The sequence below is a fragment of the Squalius cephalus genome (genome assembly GCF_949319135.1).
Source record: "Squalius cephalus genome assembly, chromosome: 18".
Taxonomy (NCBI): domain Eukaryota; kingdom Metazoa; phylum Chordata; class Actinopteri; order Cypriniformes; family Leuciscidae; genus Squalius; species Squalius cephalus.
The window spans coordinates 21,119,390-21,142,130 of NC_137139.1; the positions used below are offsets into that span (position 1 = coordinate 21,119,390).

Here is a 22,741-nt window from a genome sequence, read left to right on the forward strand (position 1 = left end):
CAGAGAAAGTGGTGCCATCATAGGCTACTTAAAGCATAAGGCCATGCAAGCCCTCAGCTAAATTAGACAAAAGGGAAATTATATGAGCATGTGCAACAATAATAGCTTTATTGTTTGCCTTTGTGTGTGAACTACAAGAAAATGAATAATGCATCTTGATGTTTGTTCGAAAAGATCGATTTATCGTCTGAGATAGTGCTGGTCATCGTGACAATAATATAAATTCCACAGGGTAGGAAACAACAGGACTTTAAAATACAACAGAATGATGCATTCATGTTTTTAATTGTCTGAAATAGCTTAATGGAATCCACTGATGCATAATGAAATTATATTATTAAATATTTTCACCGCAGGTATGTGATTTTGGAAATTTTGTGTGAATCAATTATTGTGCGTGACATTGATTTGGTGTGTGTGTGTGTGTGTGTGTGTGTGTGTGTGATTGCTTTCACCTTGAATGAAGGTTAATGCAATATGAAAGAGTGCTCAAATAGAGACCATATAAAGGGGCAATCACTATCTAAATTATGCAATACATGAGAAAAGCTGGGTACACTTTTTAATTAATGCTGCTCTTTTCACCTGTTAAGAAATGTAGTCAGGGCTCATTAAAGCGAGTGAGTGACGATGACAATTCTAAAGGTCAGTTGGGTTCTATCACTCTCTGCCCTCTCGCCTTAACAACAAAGGTTCATAACGCATCACAGGTCATTTCATTAACCGCCTAATTGAAAGTTAAGGCCGAATGACATTTATGAGATCAAAATGAATTTCAGAGAAAACAAAAAAGTAAACTTCAATCTCGCATTGTTCCAATTCAGTGCCTGCCCAGAGGCAAAGCAGCAGAGGCTGTGCGCCATAAATAAGTTAAAGCTTAATTTTCCTTTCAAGCTACATCTGGTGACGCCAGGGTAAAGAGTCGATACTGACCTCAACGGTCTTTCATTTGGAATGAGGCAACAGGCTGAAAGCCAAGGTGAGCTCTCTAACTTTATATTTCAGTTTTCAAATGACTTTAGTTTGACATTAAATCGTTTCCAGTATTTCGGGACTACCTATTAGGCCTAGGCCTATCTATACTGACGTTATTAGAAATAATGTGCAGTCAGTCGAAAAGTACCACGATGAAATTAAAATATCCCGCGTCTTACACAGCTAAGTTACTTGCCAAAGAAATAAATGCATGGACATTAAACAATGATTTGAGTTCAAATTATTGTATGATTTTACCTCCGCTATAATTTTACTTACGCTAAGAGTCCACGGTGTGCGCAGTTACCGACTGAGCGGTCTGAAACAGTGTTGTCAATGGATAACGGAGAAAATTGTGACGTATCAGAACACTGGATGGCGCGATTGGCCAATCAGAATTGAGAATTCCAGAGCGATGTGTAATAATTTTGAGATTTAGAGATGTAAAATTGCATTAAAGCCATTATGAAATGGAAGTTGCCATAGTCTTTTCGTCCATATTGTGATGTACCCTGTCCGAGTGAAACGGCTTCTCGAGTAAGAAAAAACGTAGGGTGGGAGCCGCTTGATTTTGTCCATTATTGATTGGATCGTTGTGGTTTGCTATTGGTGGATCTCATGTGAGTGACAGGTTGTCCCACCCTCATATCAGTAAACATGTCATCACAAAAGAGATGTGGCTACAAGATTAAAGATTATGAGGACACATACATTTTAAAAAATAAATAATGATGTTTATAATAAGTACTATTCCATGAAAAAATAAGAATTGTACATTTTAATTTCATGGTGACACAAAGACTTCATGTTCATGCTGCATTTCAGACAATGGATGCAATTAGTGTAAATGTAAAGCATCTTGAAGAAACTGAAGAACAGTGCACACAGGAAGATAAGACAGACCCAGATACGGTGGAGGAAAAGCTAATCAGCTCTAATGAGCATTCATGGAGACCCTGGCAACAATCACGGTCACGCATCAGAGGTGAGGCGGATCATTTGCAATTTCCTCCCTGTCATCAATGATCTCACTCTATCAATCCTCAATGCTGAAATTCAAACTAACCACTGTGATTTATGTTGCTTTGCATTTGGGCAGAGTGCGTGCTATATGTGAAGAAGGTTCTGGTGTATTTTGCTAGCATGGAGTGGTACTGTTATGCCCTCTTAGGGATCATCACCGCTCTAATGAGCTTCTTCATGGACATGACTGTGGCCAAGCTGCTGAATGGTGAGCAGTTCCACCTTGTCACTTAAAAAATGGTTAGTAAAAAATGTACATACAGATGCAGGTGGGTCAGTTGGGCTAACACTGAAGCATTCTAGCAGCTGAGTGGGCCAAGGTCTTTCAAAAACAGACGACCTTAGGTTCTCTTTTATTTCTCACACACTGTTAAACCTCAGTCCATGTCCTTCTCTCTTATTAGCTCACCAATGGCTGTACGGTTGTCTGAAGGGTCACCGCCTGCTGCAGTTCCTCTGCTGGACGCTTTACCCAGCATGCCTCTGTGCCCTGTCCACCAGCTTCGCCCACAGCATCTGCCCATTCTCTGCAGGTCAGCTAGACACTCATCACATCTTTACATGGTAAAATAATAATAATAAAGATAAAAATAATTTTGCTATCATTGCATAAATTGCTTATTTAGAGTAGCATCCAATCTCATTTATAATAATTATTTAAATCCATGATTAAAATATAATGTGCTTTACACATGTAAATGCATGAGACAAAATCAACACACATTTTTAGTGTATGCCTATTTTAAGTTAAATGCATCAATTCACCTGCTTTGCCTTGATGGTTTGACTTACATAAAACATAAAACTGATTTGGTCATGCATTATGTGTTTCACCCATGACCCTTCAGGCTCTGGTGTTCCTGAGGCGAGGGCTATTCTCTTAGGGATAGACATGCCAGGTTATCTGTCCCTCGCCAATCTGTTTGCTAAAGTGTTTGGCTTGATATGCACACTAGCTTCAGGCAGCACAGTGTTTCTTGGCAAAGTGGTAAGTACCTCTTATATACAAATGAGGATGTGGAGCTTAACCATAAATTTGACGTATATTGACCTTTTGCAATACAACTCATTTCAATAGGGCCCATTTGTCCATTTATCTATCATGGTGGGTGCGTTCATGAATCGCCTGCATGTTTCCTGTCGTGGTGGAAAGCAGGTAGCTGAACTGCACTGCAACAAATGAACCATGCTGCCCTCTTTAATTTTGTATCATGAGAACCAGATGGAAATTGTATAGAAGGCTACTTATACTAATGACTCTCTTGTGGCTCGGTTCATTCAGAGAGCAGCTAAAGGAGAAATGCTGGTTGTGGCGTCAGCAGTGGGCGTTGCGAGCTGTTTTGGGGCTCCAATCAGCGGTGAGTTGACGTCACCGTGGTCCGTGATATCCTTTAGTACTAAACAACACAAAGTCATTAGTGTATCTCATCAGTCACTTGACAGTCTGTCACCTGACCTTTCCCTGAATGTTTCTCTCTGTTCTACCATCATAGGCGTTCTGTTCAGTGTAGAGGTGATGGGGACTCATTATTCAGTCAGAGATTACTGTCCCTGCTTCTTTGCAGCAGCTTGTGGAGCGATCACCTTCAGGCTGCTCTCTGTCTGTAGTAGAGATCAAGGTGAGAGGTTTACATTAACTACAGCGCCCCCTAATGGATGCTACTGGTGTCTTAGTAATCTCATCCACCACAAGACCATCAGTTAGCCTTATGGGAAGCTATGAATTGGCATGATTGAATTTAAATGTGATTAAACTGAAAGTATCACACCACCAGAAGCCAGAAGGATATATGAGAGAAATTATTCAATCTTTCCATGTCAACAGAGACAATCCAGGCCCTGTTTAAAACCAGCTTCTCTAGTGACCTGCCTTACCAGCCTTTTGAAATCTTCATTTTCGCACTGCTTGGGTAAGCTCTCAATTGCCAGATTGCCGATGGACAGTCATAAATTAAATATTGCTTAGTCATGTCTGTTATCTCAGTGTTTATATTATTAAAATTCACGAAGCAGTAATTGTTCTAATGGTGTTTTCCTCTGATTCAGGCTGTTCTGCAGTATTCTCAGCTGTATTTACTTATTTTGTCATCGCTGGGCTCTGCGTTTTGTCAAAACAAACAAAACTATCAGCAGATTTCTGGCAACAGAGTGAGCTGAAACATTTATTCCAGCAGACAATTTCATACTTTTTCATGCTTTTCCTTGTCATCATTTGGTGTGTGTGTGTGTACATATACATACAAACATACATATACACACAATGAGGTCCAAACAACCACTACTGAAATGGTTCTACTTTCTTTCTTCTTTTTTTTTTTTTTTTTTGGAAATCAGAATAATGAAAGTGTGAATTAAATGTTTAACTTGAAATATTTACATCTTCAATCCTAAAATATTTTATTTCCGGGTGTAAATTAGATTTTTAATCCCATATTTCCATCATAGTCTCAGATTTATGGACCCCACTGTATGCTGACATCAAATATATGTCTTTTAATTGGATGCCTGATGATATTTGTTGTGATCTAACTTTGTTTGTATTCATAATCATATCCAGAAAGTCACTTTATTCAGCCATTGTGGCATTTCTCCTTGCCTGCTTTACGTTTTATCACTCAGCGGGACATTTCATTGCTGCTGAGGTGAGGATAGGCCTATTTCTGGAATGCTGGCAGTACTTCAAACTTTGGTGCTCTGGTTTATCATTTTGTATTTACTTTAAATTTCTCTCTGTTTTCTACTAGCTCACAATGAAGCAGCTGCTTACTTCACTGTTAGACGGCACTTCCTGGTACACTGTTTCCCAGAATGCCTCTGCCCTGCCTGAGCCTCAGAACAAATTCTGGCAGGCATGGAACCCACCAGGCAGAGGTTACATCCAAACGCTAGGATTTTTCATTACTGTGAAGGTAAAATAGAAATAATTATCATGGTGTTCATAAGATGCTTGTTGAAGAATTTAAAAAGGTTCTCATAAGCAGATTTCATGATTTCTACCATCTCTCTGTAAGGTTGGGCTGTTGGTTGTGGCTTGTACTTTGCCTTTACCTGCAGGCTATTTCATGCCAGTATTTGTTTACGGTAGGTCTTCATACCATGGGATTATTATTATTATTATAAAATAAGAGTATAATAATAGTTAAAATATTATTTAAAAAATGAACAAATAATAACAATAATAATTAAAATTATAAAATAAAAAATAAAAAATAAAATGTGATGTGATAAAATAAATATAAAATAAAATGGGATAAAATACTAAAACAATAACTTGTATAATTACCATAATAAAAATAATAAAATTAAATATATTTAAAAATATATAAATAAAATGTAGTATTGTAGTTGTCAAAATGTAGTTAGTGATCATTTATAATCTATTAGTTTAACCATATACAGTTTCAATGAATCCAGTGGACCATAAGATGTCTATTTTAAGAAGCCCATTGAAACAGCAATTGTCTGTGTTTTAGGTGCTGCAGTGGGACGTTTCGTAGGCGAGGGCTCGGCCTATCTCCTCTCAGATGGAATCTCATCAACAAAGAGTTTGATAAACCCGGGCGGCTATGCTTTAGCAGGTAAACAATTTTATTATCCTGTCAGTTTTCTGAAGGAGGATTATGAACACTGCAGGCTCACAGAGACGATAAGGCCTGTCTAAATGCATTAATGGGGTCATATTCTCTGTGTGTGTGTGTGTGTACAGGAGCAGCTGCCTTCTCTGGGGCTGTGACACACACGCTCTCTCCTGCCCTATTGGCTCTGGAAATGACTGGCCAATGCTCTCACGCTGTCCCCGCTCTGGTTGCTACGCTGGTATCCAACGCGGTGGCTCGTGCAAAGCACCGTCCATCTTTCTACGATGGCTTATCCCTTATTAAACAGCTCCCGCACTTGCCATCTCTCATCCGGGCTTGTCCAAAGTGAGTAAACTATCTGCTCGTCTGCCTTCAGGCTCCACCATGTTATAACTTGAAATTACATTGCATTTTTCTTCAGATGACACAGCCTTGTGCGCGAAACAAGATTCTGGAGGGAGACATCAAGGTAGTGATGGCTGGATAGTAAATGGTTTTCATCATGAATGTTCTCCCACAGGTTGGCCAATGTTCAGATCAAGCAGTTTGCGGTCCCAGCGGGAGCCGTGCTGAAGAGGACAGACACACTGACAAGTGTGCAGCACATCCTAAACGACAGCACAGACACTGAAGTTCCTGTGGTGGACTCTCACGGTGAGCCTAACTAATATCACCAGCTCAATGACACAATCTCACTTTAATAACACCCAGAAAAGAGTGAAAGCCAGTGAAATTTGTGTGCTGATAAGGCCCAAAGGCCAAATGATTGTGTGTTGATGAGGTGACACACTCAAGACTGCACCCTCAAGAAAATGTTCCAGTACAGTATTTTACAATGACAGTACTATTGTATGAAATGAGGCCGACAGTCTGAGGCGATGCCATTTACTTTTTCTCTTATCTCCCAGACTCTCCTATTCTCCTGGGAACAATCAACAAATCACAGCTGCGGGAGTGTCTGCAAGAGCATAGAAATGAGGTAATTGAACCCATAATATGCTGAGTCATAACAGAAATTGTGCTGAAAGTTACTAAAAGAATAATAAAAAATAACGAAAGAATAATCCAAGCATTTCAATTCAGAAGCTGGATTCTCAGCTGGGGCTTCTTTTTTGTTCTTGTCTTTGTTGGTTTTTAAGTGGCACCAGTGTCAGTTTTGCCTCTGCCATTTTAGGGCCAGTTCACACAGAAAGTGTTTTTGCATTCCACTGTGTTTTTTCCAATGATACTGCACCTTGTCTCAGTGGGGGTTTATTTGTCTATATATACAATGAAATTCAATGGGTTTTAATGTTTTGGACCCCACTGACTTTCATTATAAGTGCAAAAAACAGTTGAAACATTCTTTAAAAAATCTTCCACATAATCAAGTCAGTCATACATGAGAGTGAGTAAATGATGACCGAATTTTCAATTTGGGGTGAACTTTTACAACTTCTGAACATCGTAGTTCTTCACATATCTGTAAGCAGTGAGACATGCCACAACAATCAAAAACGTCAATCTAGTGCAAGTTTAGCAATTAAAAAGCTGCGCAGTGGAACACAAAAGTTCTGTGTGAACAGACCCCAAAGCTCTAATGTTACAGTTTTCAATTAATATGCAATGGGATCAAGGTTCAAATCTGAAACTATCATTGTTTTAAATAATGAATCAAGCTAAATTGCGGTTGAACTTGACAGTCCATGATTTTCTTTGATCTATAGAAAAAGGTACGAAAATGATGACCAGATTGTCAGAAGAAGGAAGGGTTTATTTTAAAAGCATGAAACACATTTTTATTTATCCAATAATTTTTGGCAATAATTTATGGTTACACTTTATTTTGATGGTCCACTCTAGACACTTTACTTACTATGAGTAACTTTGCAACTACATATCAACTAACTCTCATTAGAGTATTAGTAGACTGTTAGGGTTTGGGTTTAGTTGAATAAGTTGACGTAGTTGCTTATAGTCAGTAGAATGTCAAAATAAAGTGTTAGCAAATATTAAGCAGACAGTCTACTAATACTCTACAAAGAGTTAGTAGAGATATAATTGCAAAGTTACTTAGTAGAATGCCTAAAGTGGGCTGAAATAAAGTGTTACCCAATTTACAGCAAGGTTCCTTTTGTTAAATACATCAGTTAACATGAACTAACAATGGGGGCCTGACAAGGGACCTGACATGAACTGACAATAAACAGATGTATTTTTATTAAAGGGATAGTTCACCCAAAAATTACCCAAAAATTAAAATTCTGTCATTGTTTACTCACCCTCAAGTTGTTCCAAACCTGTATGAGTTTCTTTGTTCTGCTGAACACAAAGGAAGATATTTGGAAGAATGTTTGTAACCAAACAGATCTCGGTCCCCATTGACTACCATAGTATATATTTTTTCCTACTATGGAAGTCAATGGGGACCGAGATCTGTTGATTACAAACATTCTTCCAAATATCTTCCTTTGTGTTCAGCAGAACAAAGAAACTCATACAGGTTTGGGGTGCTTGAGGGTGAGTAAATGATGACAGAATTTTAATTTTTGGGTGAACTATCCCTTTAACTAACGTTAACAAATATGAATAAATACAAAAAAAACAAAAAAAAATGTATTAGTCATTGTTAGTTGATGCATTAACTAATGGGACCTTATTGTAAAGTGTTAATAATTTGTTTTTGTTTTAAGTTACATTCAAAATCCGATAGGGCACATGACGCTCCTGCTTCTCTGCATCATTAAATCATTTTTCTTGCAGGGTTCATGTAAACGGCTAGAAGAAGTTTGTTCTATTCAACCTGTGCGGCTACACCTGACTCCTGAATCCACCGTAAAGCAGGTGCAGTGAGAATAAACTGGTGACTGTTTCCTTCACATTATGTTTTTGTTCAGGTGTTCCTCTACTATGTGCGTGTTTATGTGTGTTCTGTCAGGCTCATTGTATCATGAGTGTCACGGGTGAGCAGCGTCTGTTTATAACGGAGAGTGGGCGGCTGTGTGGAGTCGTCACATGGAAAGAGGTGATAAGAGCAGTCTGCACAAGGACAAATATGTACACACGCATACTTCTAAACACAAACAAAATAATGAAGAATACACCAGTCACACTAGCTAGATGTACTTATTGCAAAAAGGATGGTCTTATGACACGTGATTTTACTTTCAGATGAAGAAAATTATCGAAGAGATGGCAAAGGAAGTCTGATGCATGGACAATCAGCTCAGACATCAGAATCCAGGACAGTCATCAATTTGTGCTTGCCATTTTGATAATAGTTAATATTTCATCTGCTGGAGATTTTACATGGATCATAATGAGGAGATCAATGAATAATTTTGCATAGGCCCGGTTTCACATACAGGGCTTTGATTAAACCAGGATTATGCCTTAGTTCAATTAGGACATTTAAGTACCTTTTATAAACGTGCCCTAGAAAAACCCATTACTGGTGTGAGTCTTGAGACAATGGCACTGGCATATTTTAAGATATCACAGTACAAGTTGCTTTCAGTAAAAATATGCATTTTAGTCTGGGATTATGTTAAGCCTTGTCTGTGAAACAGGGGGATAGAGAAATAATTAAGAAATATTATGAAATGAAGCAGCAATTTAATAGGGTACCACAGGGAGAAAGTGTATATATTAAAATGTATATTTAAACATTTTTTAAATGTAGATTTATAGGACTAATGAGAATCTCTAAAATTATCACATGTATTTTGAGACTAAAGATGCATTTATGATTTTCAGTTTTTGTCAAGGTGATTAAATCAATAGATATTCAATAACCATCTAAAAAGTGGAACGATTTTTCATTATTGACAAAGTCCCTTTTATTGCATCTTAAAAAGACAAAACGTCAAATATGCCGAAAGAGATTGTTAGCTGCAGAGAAAATTTCAATTAAATGTTTATACATAAATGCTGCTTAAAAACATCTTGCTATAGCAAATCTATCTGCTTATGCATATTTTGAGCTGAATAAATAAGCCTTCCATTGATGTATGGTTTGTTAGGATAGGACGATATTTGGCCGAGATACAACTATTTGAAAATCTGGAATCTGAGGGTGCAAAACATTGACAAAATTGCCTTTAAAGTTGTCCATTTATGTTCGTGATTGTGCTGCATTCACTCACAAAAAAATATCTTTTATATATTTACGGTAGGAAATTTACTAAATATCTTCATGGAACATGATCTTTACTTAATATCCTAATGATTTTTGGCATAAAAGAAAAATCGATCATTTTGACCTATACAATGTATTGTTGGCTATTGCCACAAATATACCCGTGCTACTTGTGACTGGTTTTGTGATCCAGGGTCACATATTAGTATTGCCCCCGACAGCCTTTTGCCCCTCAACACTTTTTGTATATCTGCAAACTTTTGCAAATTTCAGTAACACTTTACTTGAGCCTTTGTGTATAATGCATTATACAAGTATTTTTATTGCATTAATTATGCACCTTATAATGCATTGTGATATCATGAATACTTGTAACCACAGTTATAATACACCTTTAGAAAGTATAATGCGTTAAGACACGCTTTCAGATACAACAAGAAATCTGTGATTATTAATAATGCATTTTAACTTTGGTTACAGTTATTAATGAAACGATATAATGCATTATAATGTACATTATGAATACCTCTAAAATGCATTATACATAAAGGCTTTAAGTAAAGTGTTATCCAAATTTCTTATTATTATTTCATTCTCACACAAAAAATTCTCCACCAATTTTCAATAAAACAGAATATATATTATTGAATAGTCATACACTTTGGGACCAGAAAACAACTAAAGGGGACATTTAGGGTCCGATTGTACCCGGCTGCTGTCAAGCGTTGTGGGTGGGTCTGATGAAATTGACCCTGTATAATATCATATGCATGTCTAGAGTTTGAATGAAATGAGATATCTTTGTAACCTCATGCATAGTGTTAGCTTTGTGAGCCTCACACTGGGAGAAAAGAGCAGAACAAAGGCTTCGGTAATAAACGACCTTTGTTTGATTTCTCAACCATCCCTTTTTCTCTCCTTATTCCCTATGCTTTTTGCACAGAAAAGGTTTTATAAGAATTCATTTAAATTCCCAGTGTGTTGTATTTAAATTCCCAGTGTGTTGTTCCTTAATATATTGTGCTGAAATACAAAAACAATTCCAATTCTGCTCACCACCACAGAGCCTCTATCTACACAATTAAACCCTACTTGTGGAGCACAAAGCTGTCACACACATTATCTGACACCGCACGTGAGGATCACACTGCGTAACTTCTATTAAAAGACCATGGAGCATGATAACACTTGACCATTCCACCTCCCAACACCCTCCTGTCTCGCCCTCTCCTGCCACTGCATTTACTATAATCCCCTCGTCCCTCACTCTCTCCCTCCATCTCTCTCTTTCAATCACCTTTCTTTGTCAGTGGAGTGTGAATAGGGCTAATTGCAGAGAAAAGGCAAGACGTTTGTTATTCCAGCTTTCACTCCGACACTCGCAGGAACACAAGAATTTTCTTGAAAGCAAGTGATTTCTGCAGCAATGTAGATTAGAGGTCTTTAAAGATTCAATCATAATTTACACATACAAAGAACTGCACAAAACAGAACAGAACAAGCTGACAATTATTAACACAATATGGAGGCAAGTTACTCAAAGGCAGCTGAGGTAACACTTTTTTTCTACTTCACTTCTTCATGTGATTTATAAATTGTGACCATACCCACTTTTAAAATAAAAAAAGTTGAAGTGTGTAATTTTTTGTTAAAATACTTCTCTAGCTTAATATTTCTAATATTAATGTCAAAAATAACATTAATATTAATGAACAAATACTTGCTACAAGTAAGCCATTTGTAGTTTGATTCAATCTGCCATCTTAGTATTATTAATAATATTATATAATATTAATAATAATTAACCATTTTACTATAAGTAAGTAAATTTAATATTACACTAATGCTAATAAGAAAATAGTTAATAGAGAGAATAGGACCCTAAAGTGTTCCCATATTAATAAACCAAATAATTGCTACAAGTAAGTCATTTATAACTCATGTCTCATATTCCATATTAATAATATGAATATTATTAACACAATATTAAGAATAAACTATATTTTTTTACTATATGTAAGCATTTGTAGATCAATTTAATCTCATTTTCCATCTTAGTATAATTCATATTGATTAATATAAATAATATTGGTATTGGTTATTATTAATTATATTACATAATTAACCTAATCAAATTAATAATAATTAACCTTTTTTTTTCTTTTCTTTACAAGTAAGCCATTTGTAGGTTGATTTGATGCTCTGTGAGTCTTTCCGACCAGCAACACTGGCTCAACGAATGGCATGAGTTTGGGGCGGGGCTATCTTTTTCAATATTTTGGAATTTTTATTTTATGAGGATAGCAAAATTACACACTTCAGCTTTAAGGATTCATCTAGTCATTTGGTGCGTTAGACGTGTTATACTCAAAATCCCCATATAAACATTTAGCATTATGAAAAATCTTTAAAATCTCCACTTCACTGTCCCAAGTGATGATTGCGGCTTTGCTCAAAGGTCAATAAGTCACTTTCACCCTCCAGAGTCCTCACAAAAGGATCCTATTAACCCTGTGGCCCCATTGAGCTGTTCTTAGTGGAAATGCACCAGAAAAAAAGTCTGTGGAGATGAAAGCGTGTTTTATTTTGGCTCTTTCTTCTTCAGTCTATAGGGCTAAAAGGCCTCCGCTTCTTTTTGATGGTGAAAGGCTGCTGCAAATATCCACAAACACTCAGTTAAAGGTGAAAAGGCCTTATGGTCTTGATCACCCCTCCGTCAATGTATAATTTTAGATGCATTTATGTGCGATGACCTTTTACCTTCCTGTAAACATAATTAGTGTAACCCCTTTAACTTACAATCCGATCTCCAACATCATTACCACAAACGGAGAGGCTTTCATTTGCAAAAAGGCAATGTGATATGTGAATGAATTGACATGTCCGCATGTACAACGATCCCTGCGTTCTTTGCTTGTCGAAGAGGCTCAACATTAGCTATTACATACTTTAACGGTAAAGCGATAACCCCAGACGTAACCTCACGTGCGTCTCTCCCTCATCAACGAACACAAAGAATAGACGAAAAACCTTTTCTCTTTTTGTTCCGCTGTGTCATCAAAACTTCAATTATAAAAAACCTCATCCTCCGACAGGGAGATGCTGTCTGCGTGTCGCACGGGCCCTTCCGACGGCGAGATCCTCTGCTCCTGAGGCGGACGCTGTGTGTCCAGCGGAGAATGAGAATGACTGGGGGAATGAGACTGAGGAGGATGAGAAGGTGCCAGGGAACTGGTGTCATCAACTTCCATGTGCATTCTGTACAGGTGCTGAGGAACACCCAGACTTCCTCCATCCAACAGGAACTGAGAGAGATAGAGGCCCTCGGGGTCTGTGAAGACATCGTCATCTTTATGACAGCAGAAATTAAAAAGACCTCAAGCACACACATCTTCTAGAATGAAAATTGTAGCATAAATGAATAAGCCTAATAAGCCCCAAACTCAATATAGAGCTCTGATCTGCTTGATCCATGAGTCATCATGGCCCAGACACATTCAGCGTTTCTGTTATGTAGTCATTTATTCAACTGTAAGACTCCTAAGAACCAGGCAAAAATGTGTTTTTGAACCTGGCTCATCTGGCTAAACAGGTCATATCATTTGTCTTTGTTCTGGGCTTCTTACTGCACCAAGGCTGTCATGATGTTCCCCTTCATAATGAAATAGCACTATTTTTATACAAGCTGGGATAGAGTGAGATGAACCAGATGGTGAGAATAGCCCCTTTCACACATACAGTCTTGTGCAGTCATACAGGACCTTTTCAAAAGTTGTAACATTACTAGTAAATTACTGGTATGATGCTGTGTGTGAACAAAAATTGAGTATGAGTTCGATATCAGCACACACTGACATAAGAAAGAAAGCTTTGGGCCAATCGTAAAGCTCTGTCGGAGCTGTTTACGGTAAGTTCTGCTGCTTTTAACTGTTTTTGTGTATGTAGACATGCGCTAGACGAACATCTGACTGTTGCGCGATGTCTGGCACTCGAGACCCTGCCTTCTTTTCCATTTACCAGTCCATTTACCAGTTATTGCGTACTATAGTAACTGCAGTACTATAGTAAGTATTATGCGTCTTGTGTTTTAAAGAGCAAAACCAGGTTATGTGTGATCATCCCCTTACACCTGTCACTCAAAAAATAACATTTTTTTTAACTGTAACTAAAGCACTTCTCCTCATCCAGGTGGATGAAGAAAACGGCTCAGCGTTTAAAGGTCATTTCCAATTATTGCTATCGCAGAGTTTATCCGAATCTTACCTGTAAAAAGACGGAACGCTGTTGCTTGTGTTTGTGTATTTACCGGAAAAGTCATTCTGGTAAGTTTACTGTAATTTAGCGGGATTGCTGTGTGAAAGGGTCTAATAACCTCCATAAGTACTGTTCTACTTTTAATCAAGGGCTGTGAATATGAATATAATATATACAGAATAATTGAAATGATACATAGGTAAGTAAAACACATCTTTTTTTCAGTTTATTTACATTCAGGCTGGTTTAGAGCTGGTCTTGCTAGTGGACCAGAATAGCCAGAATATTTTCACATGGACCAGCTAACATACTGGTGACCAGTGAAGCTGATCATTTCAGCATTGTTACATGTAGGGTCTAAAATGAACTTTTTAACACAGCATCATAAATGAGAAGAGTCTAAATCTCTCTGTAAAATAGCACCTGTGACGAAAATGTATTTTGTACTGTTCTTTTGGTGTTTTATTTCACACATGTTATTGCATGGAGTGCTGGAGGAAGACTAGATTAACTTCTCATGGTAATTTTAAGAAATCTAGTTCATCTAATTTTCCATTGAAGTCAAATTTATAAAAGATGTTTGAGTTACAACAGGTGTTTTCTTAGTGTGTAGTTTAACATAGATTTTAATCCTTCATGTCACTAACATTGGCATGATTCGATTCAAATCATTGTTACAATCTGATGTAAACCATGTATTATATTGCAGTTCCTATAAAATCACTTGCTCACTGGCAAATTGTATTTACTCACAATGGCTAGTTTGTGTGCAGTGTTAATTTTGGACCCTGGTCACATCTATTTGGGTATTGCAGCTTTGAGTTTGGGGATATTGACAGTGCTATCATTACCTTGTAATGGGATTGTGCCGGCTGTGGTTTGATTTTCAATGTCCTGTGTGGACCAGGCATTCATCGCTGCCTCAGCCAGAGCAAACTGCTCCGCCACACCTGAGACAGGCATGAAGAGATAAAAGGTCACAGATACATAGAGTACCAGAAAAAAAGAAGAAAATACCTACTCTACTTTTCTCACTCATGTCCTATGAAGAAGCATTTAACCTTTAAATAAATATTATAGGCAATTACCAAGATCAAAGAAGTATTTCACACCTGTCTGTCTTTGAAAAAAGAAATCCTTTAGAGTATTAATTACATTTTTACATTTATGAAGAAAACATTAGCAGTGTTTGCTGTACCAAAGTCACTAAGACAATGACAAGGCGTTGCTAATGACACTATCATTTTGCAAGTGATGAAATCTGATCTGTTGGTTCAGACAATGTAGTCAATATCCAGTATTTCTACATTGGTTGCTATAGTTCTGATGTCAACACGTCACCAAGAGACATAAAAGAAGAGCTGTCAGTGTGGAAAGAAAGAATGGAAAAATCCTGCCTCTGTCCTTCATTTTACGTAGTGCTGAACTTGTGAGGAGCATTAGATAACATAAACAAGGTATTACCGTATATACTTTTATGTAGGGCTGAAGTTTTATACTTAGGGTTAGAGGTGTGTTTGAAACTTGGTAGCTGCATGTTAAATATATAAATGCTGTTTCACCCGCAGCAAAGCGTGCTTCTTTGATTTCATCAGTGAGGTGGGAGTAGAGCTGCTCGTCCTCCTGCAGTGCGGCTCCCACACCTCCCCATCCTCCACACCAGCCCCCTCTCGACGCCGCCTCCCCTCCCCAGCTCTTCCACTCAATCAGGTGGGCGACTCGGCCCTGGGCCATCGCTGTGGGCTTAGTGATGTGGTCTTTAAAAGTGGCAAGCAGTCCTAAAGAGATCGGAGGGATTAGCATGGGTGCAAATCAATATTAAAAGAAATAAAAGAAATGAAAAGAGGGAAGGATATGAAGAGGTACTGCTAAAGAGGGGGGAAAGGTGAGAACGGATACATCGAGCTTTTTCTCTCCAAGTCATCAAAAACTGAACAGCTTTTTAGGACTAGTGTCTAAAAGCAGAGACTAGAGGACACTTTAAATGCATTACACTTTGGTGCCCCGTGACTTTTAAAAGAAAAAAGAGGCACAAATTCCATATTTTCTGTTTTGATATTAAGATTATCTAACATAAAACTAGCCTAGCATAAAAAGGTTTGTTTTAAACAGTATCATTCCCCTTAAATTGGTGATTTTGGCCTTTTTGCACCTCAGAGGTCTTGATATTCACAATTGTGTCCAACAATTAAATCATAAAACAATGTCATAATTTTGGCACGATCTGCTGAATTGGTTTCTACTTTGTTGTAGTAATAAAAAAAATAAAAAAAAGCTTATTAAGCTTTACCCAATTTATTGGGAGAAAAAAGGTTTTATATATTTAAACAAATATTTATTTCTTTGTTTTATTAATTTATTAACTACAAATCAACATTTGGTCCCAAAGTAGATCACCACTTACTGGGTGATATAGGGTAAATTTTGATGTAGGGTAAATTTTTAATTCTGTTACCCATTATGGTACCCATCATGGTGTGTGTGTGTGTGTGTGTGTGTGTGTGTGTGTGTGTGTGTGTGTGTGTGTGTGTGTGTGTGTGTGTGTGTGTGTGTGTGTTTATTTATTTCATTTTTTAGTAAATTATAAATATGTTTTAAATAGTGCCGCCAAATCTGTTAATCATAATTAATCACATCTAACATAAAACTTTGGAAATATATACACACACACACACACACACACACACACACACACACACATAATATATATTTACAAACTTTTGTTACAAACTGTTAGATGTGATTAATCGTGATAAATCGTTTTGACAGCTCTAGTTTTAAACTATATTAAGACATGCACCAACTTTTGGTGAAAGAGCTAAAAAATGCAAATATCATATAAAATTAAAAGGAAATATAATAGCTCACATTACAATTTTTATGACATCCTGATGTTAATTAACATTCTCTGAAGGTTAAGCACCTCCTTTCAGGCTGTATTTTTTGTACCAAATGTACTAGTGGAAAGAAACATTTCTTCACTGGAAAACTGAGTGCATAATTATCATGCAAGTCCTTAAAAACTTATTACTGAATATAGTAATGATTTGCAAAACCCATGACATGTGTTTTATAAATTAATCTTTTTTTTTTTTTTTTTGCTTTTTGTGGTTCTTTTTTGCGCATTATACATATTCAATCGGCTGGTGACTGCATTTATAATTAGAATGAAATGATCAAAAATGTTCTTTGGAAAAGCTTAAAAACCCATAACACATTATTAGTCTCTGTAATTAACTTCCTGAAGAGAGTGGGCCTGGAGAAGTCAAGCAAAAACACAGTCAGAAAAGAAAACAGGTGGCAAAAGAGGCACTAGAGAAGGAGAGAGGGGGAGAGAGAGAGAGAGACTGTTCATAACTGAGAGATATGCAGGCAGAGGGAAATTACATTAGCAAGCTTCTGTAAAGGTCGACTGCTCTTCTGATTCAGATGAATGATTCTGAACGATAGCAAAACCCTAGCAAAACAACACACAGTGTGACGGTGCCTAATAAGTGCTCTTTGCTCCTCACCCAGCAGGGAAGATGTAGCCAATTCTCCGATGTCATACCCGCTGCTGCTCCTCTTATCTGACATGCTGCCATTGTAGGGCTGATGGTTACCCTGAATAACACGACAAGACGGGAAACACATGACAGCCTACCATTCCAAATAAAACCTTTCAGAATATCACATTTGCAAGCAACACAGTGAATCACAGGTGCTAATTACACCTAACAAGTCACTTTTATCAGATCTTACACATTCAGAGTGTGAAAGAACTCCCGTGTATCATTGAAGTTGATCCATTTATACACATACGACAGGATTAAAATTTTCAATTTTTGTGAGAAAACACACCTTGAAGATGGGCTGTCCTTCAGCGTATGAGTGAAGCTCTTCCATGGGGTGTTGCTGGCCACTTTGCAGCTCTAGAGGGACAAAATATAATGCCATTAATTGTAAATAACTGTTTCTTTAATTTATCTTTCCAACAGTGTGCGTGCATGTGGTAGTGTGCATTGAATTTTATCTGGAGTGGATGGACGGGACACACTCCTGTTGCACTCATGTTTCCATGGGAACAAGAGATTGTCTTGACAACACCTCCCTGGGGATCCCCAATGTTCAAGAGGACGTTTTTCGTCACTGGCCGCATCTCATTGAGGTTAGACCTCAAAGAGGACAGCTAATCTCAGACCTGTGGAGCTTCAGGCACCCGGCAGCATGTTATTTACTAACAGGTATCAACTGACAATGTGTGACCTTTACAATGTCACACATCATGCGTGTCTCCCCCTCTAAAACCAGCCTCCTATTCATCACGGTGAAACTCCATCCATCTCACATATGCATTATACATGTAGATTTGACCCTGGCATTTCGCAAGCCATAGCTATGGAGCTCTGGACCTTCTAACCCTCACAGGCTCATACAAACAAACTCTACCCTTCGCTCCCTGGGATTTACAAATTATCCACTTCATTGGTGCCATTTCCTTGGAGGACACCTTGAGGATAAAATGTCACCTCTTACCTTAGACTCCATTTGTAAATACTGAGACACAACACCTGTGTACTCAGATTGAACTGTCTCGCAGCCTGCCTTACCATAATATACTAGTCTTATTCAGATGAGATGATATAATATAAATAAGAACAGAATATTTTCCCTCTGGTGCTCAGAGGAAACTTCTCAGAATCAGTTGTTATCTAAACATGGCATGCAAATTTTGCTACAAATAGCCTAACTAAAATAAATCCCTCAGCGTATAAAAACGGTCATTGTGTAAGCGATAATGTACACAGCTGCTCACCAAATCAACACATGGACATGAAATATTGATTTGAGAATTATTTAAAGTCCCCCAGTGGTGAAAATCCAGCTTTTAATGTAGTTTATATGTCTATGTGGTGTGTTTAATGTGCTTTAAGACAAACCATGTGTAAACTCATAAGTCAGCAGTGAACTGCAGTGAACCAAAGACAGTCTAAAAAACGCGGTTTGAACTCGACGGTATTTCTGACGTCACAAACTACCGCAAAGAAAATTGTCAACTACAATATACAACAAAATAAGCGGCCTAACAACACTGTAACAGTAATATTAATAGACCTACCTAAGTTCTCTGAGGGTATTTTCACTTCAAACGGTAAATGAACACAAGATGGTCCAAACTGCGTTTGTATGAAATGTGTGGTAGCTGCAATGAGACATGAAAGTAGCGCCGGTAGGCTATATAAGTTATACACACGCACACCTGTGGCCTACACTTTGAATGAATTCATGTTTTAAATGTATAACGTTTTGGAGACCCTAGTTGATGGAGACCCGATTTCGATGGAGATGGAGACCCGATTTCGATGGAGGACCAGACTGATACGGACGCAGAATATAGGATCGCTGGGTGTAGCGATAGACCAATCAGAATCAAGAATTCCAAAGAGCTGCGTAATATTTAATTATAACAGGCCTACAGTACGTAAGCATCAGTATTTTAGCAGCAAAATGTTTTCTGCTGAGCAAACTGTGCATCATTATCATAAAGCATTAACCTGCACACAATAAAACAATTTACAACTTATTTCAGTCGCTCACAACTATGTGCTCAGTTTGGATTGTTTCTGAATGTTGTGATTTTTCCCCCACATTCATGCATTATGTAAAATGCTCTCTATGCTGGAGATGAGCAGACAGGTGGATAAACAGATAAGAGTGAAAACCAGACAGACCAACAGGTAGGCTAATGGAACAGAGACAGACAAACTCAGATACAATCAGGAAGAGACTGACCTTGGTGACCTTTGTAGAAGCAGGAGCCCATGTTCAACAGCTTTGCAGTTATCTGTTCACCATGCTGACAGAGAGCCGGGCGACGGGGGAAAATTAGCAACAGTGAGAGAGAGAGAGATGACTGCGTGTTTGGAAGGAAGGGGTGTAGAACAGGCAGAGTGAGCCAACTGGAGGATAGAGGTGGAGAAACGAGGGAACTAGGAAAAAGACTGGAGGAAAAAAGGGATTCTGTGTCCATCCAAGCACTGTTTCTTAAGTGTGGATGGAAGTGAGGAGAGGGAAAGAGAGAGAAGTGGGGAGAAACGGCACACTGACTGTGTGCACTCAGTCCCTCCCTTCCTCCCCTCTCTTCTCCTCCCCCTTCTGCTCTCATTTTCTCTCTCAGACCCAACTTTCACACCATCTGCATACTGAAATGATTACCTTTCATTGAGGTTACATCAGGGATGCACTGGTATTAAAATTCTGACAGACAGCGGTAAGCCGATAATTATTTTCATGTTATGAATAATGGCTCATATTAAAATTCTATTCAATTTAGCCAACATAAATTGAAAAAATAAATAACAAAAACTAAGATAATTAATTTTAAATGCTACAGGTGAATTTAGGCATCACAACATTATAAGTACATACAGTATGAAAAAATAATATTAAATAAAAATAGGGGACATTAGCATGCACAATTAAATATCTAACTGGAAACAATCAATAAAAAAATCTGAATATCAGACGATAACCGATTTGGTACTGATTGCGCATCAGGTTACATAAATTGGAACTGGAATGAGAAAGGGAAATGAGAAGTGGAAAAAGATAGATTTATATACACATATAACAGACCTAATGGAATATAAAGGTGTTTTTTATGGTGTTTTCAGGTATTCTGCAAGAGAGCTGACATTTCCAGAGCTGCAGAAAGGAATAGAAGTTTTTGATAGAAGATTTCTGCTGCCCTCCAGTGTCACAAAGGTAAAGTTGCATGCAGACATCCTGAATGCTAAAAAAATAACCATTAGCTTTAAAGTCTATATCTAAATTACAGCAATGTATTAAAATTATTTCTAATGTAATGTGATTTTCACTATACATCTTGAGCAGATGGCACAACAGTTCAGAGGAAGAGCTGAGAATTACATAACCATGGATCTTCAAAGAATAGTGCCAATTCCATCACAAATTAATTATTTCGTAATTTATCTGTAAAGACTGAAAGGCAATATTCTGTGATTTAACACTAATGGAGATAATTATTATCCTTGAATTTAAGCATTTGAGTTAATTTTACATTTACTCTTGTTCAATTCTGCAACATCATTGATAATAAATACAGAACTGCAATGTGCCTTTATGAGCGTGGATCAGATTTAGACAGCAAAACATTGGCGAAGAAACAACATTTTAATCAAACCCAACTCTGGTTTGAACATGTTGCTATCTGTCTAAATATGAGAAATGTTTGATTTAATGACATGTGAATCATTGGTATTTAACGACAAACTTTGAGGAAATTAGACAAAAGTAAATAAAAATGATCTATATGTTGGCTAGTTTAACTGTATTTTATACTATGCACATTGATTTTATTTAACAAAATAAGAAGCTCAATGTGTGTTTTGGTCATTTTTGTTCATTATTTAAGTTTCTTATCACAAAAGAAAATGCTCTTGGGTTTTATGTCTCAGAGCATGCAGGACACATGTCTGAACTTGTGGCTTCAAAAAGAAATTCTTTTCACTGTCTTTGTCTCTTGTCAACCTGTAATCCAGTAAGCAAACATTGTTCAAATTGTTTTTTAATGACATCACCTCAAGTCATGTTCTTGCACAAGGCAAACTCTGCGCCCTTTTTAATGGCACTGCGCGATTTTTCTAAGAAAGAAAAACAGTTTTAAAAGTTTGTTTAAAGTTTATATTAAACAATGCAAATATAATTTAATTTGCTTAACATCTCTCGCTTACCTCAGTAATTGCTAATATGCTACTTTGGCGTTAGCTCAAAGCTAAATTTAGCTTAATGGAAGTCTGACACCTTGTGGTAAATAAATGCACTTGCACTCTGCACATTCACGTCTTCATCTTTTTTGACACAAAAGAGTACTTCATTTAAATGAACTTTCTTCTATGTGAAAATAGTAAAGATTTACACAAATTGCACCATGTCAAAATGGGTTATTCTGTCCCTCTCTGAGGTTGCACATGTGCGTCTGACTTTTGTGGGCACATAAATTTCCATTCTGCATTTAACTAGTCACTTACTATCCCCACAGATTGTCCTTCCCATTCACACAAGCTTTCTCAACTTCATCACAGCATGAAAAAACTACATAACATATTTGTAACATCTAAGAGAAAAAATTTAGAGGTCGCTTCCACCTCTAAAATCACAATAATGACAGAAGAAATGGGGTCCAAAAAAATGACCTTTACATGACCTTCCATGAAAAGATTTAAATTAATATATGAATCCCCCCCCCCCCCCCCAAACAAAAAAAAAACTAAAAAAACTAAAACAAAACAAATCTATGCCTCAAATAGTCGCTAAACAGGTTAATAGGGAGAACAGTTTGAGGATCATCTGTTTTTGTGTGTTCAGGGTTTTGTGTGGTGCATGGAGATTTGCTAATATAATCTGGCCGATGACACTGAGACATGAGTGATGAATTATAATTGGAGAACAGGGCACAGCAAATGTGTGCGGCTTTGTGTAACTAAACATCTGAGTGAACACTTAAATCACGCTAGTGTGCTTCATCAGTTTAATTGCAGATCCTGGACTCCACAGGGTCTTCTGAACAACTTCCACCATCATCTATTTTTTATTTTTTTTCTGATTAACTCTCCTTAGTAATCAGATTCATCATGAATAATTAATCATACGAATGAACGACAACAGTACAAATCATTCAAAGGCACGGCTAGTCTTCCTCTTTCATGGAATGCAAGTGAAAATGCATCTGTATTGTGTGTAGTTCACCCAAAATGAAAATTACTGTGAGAAAAAATTCAAGTTTACAGAGTTC

At 37.4% G+C, this 22,741-nt stretch overlaps 2 protein-coding genes across 4 annotated transcripts; one reads left to right on the forward strand and one right to left on the reverse strand.

Annotated features, from left to right (window-relative positions):
• The first annotated feature begins 922 nt into the window (after window positions 1-922).
• On the forward strand, window positions 923-11,347 carry clcnk (chloride channel K). The gene is made up of 20 exons (XM_079850313.1): window positions 923-979; window positions 1,801-1,960; window positions 2,075-2,206; window positions 2,403-2,531; window positions 2,847-2,986; window positions 3,077-3,154; window positions 3,281-3,356; window positions 3,492-3,617; window positions 3,824-3,908; window positions 4,045-4,146; window positions 4,556-4,640; window positions 4,743-4,907; window positions 5,010-5,079; window positions 5,472-5,576; window positions 5,705-5,921; window positions 6,097-6,230; window positions 6,485-6,555; window positions 8,319-8,399; window positions 8,494-8,580; window positions 8,727-11,347. Exons 2-20 carry the CDS (start codon window positions 1,804-1,806, stop codon window positions 8,763-8,765), a joined length of 2,079 nt encoding a protein of 692 aa, XP_079706439.1. The 5' UTR covers window positions 923-979; window positions 1,801-1,803; the 3' UTR covers window positions 8,766-11,347.
• Window positions 11,348-11,862: 515 nt separating this feature from the next.
• Window positions 11,863-21,577, reverse strand: fam131c (family with sequence similarity 131 member C). 3 transcript variants are annotated; one of them, XM_079850315.1, is made up of 7 exons: window positions 21,528-21,577; window positions 19,720-19,783; window positions 17,788-17,858; window positions 17,460-17,550; window positions 15,510-15,725; window positions 14,799-14,897; window positions 11,863-13,024 (listed from the first exon to the last, which is right to left on the reverse strand). In XM_079850315.1, exons 2-7 carry the CDS (start codon window positions 19,748-19,750, stop codon window positions 12,759-12,761), a joined length of 774 nt encoding a protein of 257 aa, XP_079706441.1. In that variant the 5' UTR covers window positions 19,751-19,783; window positions 21,528-21,577; the 3' UTR covers window positions 11,863-12,758. The 3 variants fall into 3 exon arrangements, with proteins under 3 accessions (XP_079706441.1, XP_079706440.1, XP_079706442.1); XM_079850314.1 differs by lacking the exon at window positions 21,528-21,577 and having other exon boundaries at window positions 19,720-20,047; XM_079850316.1 differs by lacking the exons at window positions 11,863-13,024; window positions 14,799-14,897; window positions 21,528-21,577 and adding an exon at window positions 15,034-15,067 and having other exon boundaries at window positions 19,720-20,047.
• Between the last annotated feature and the right edge of the window lie 1,164 nt (window positions 21,578-22,741).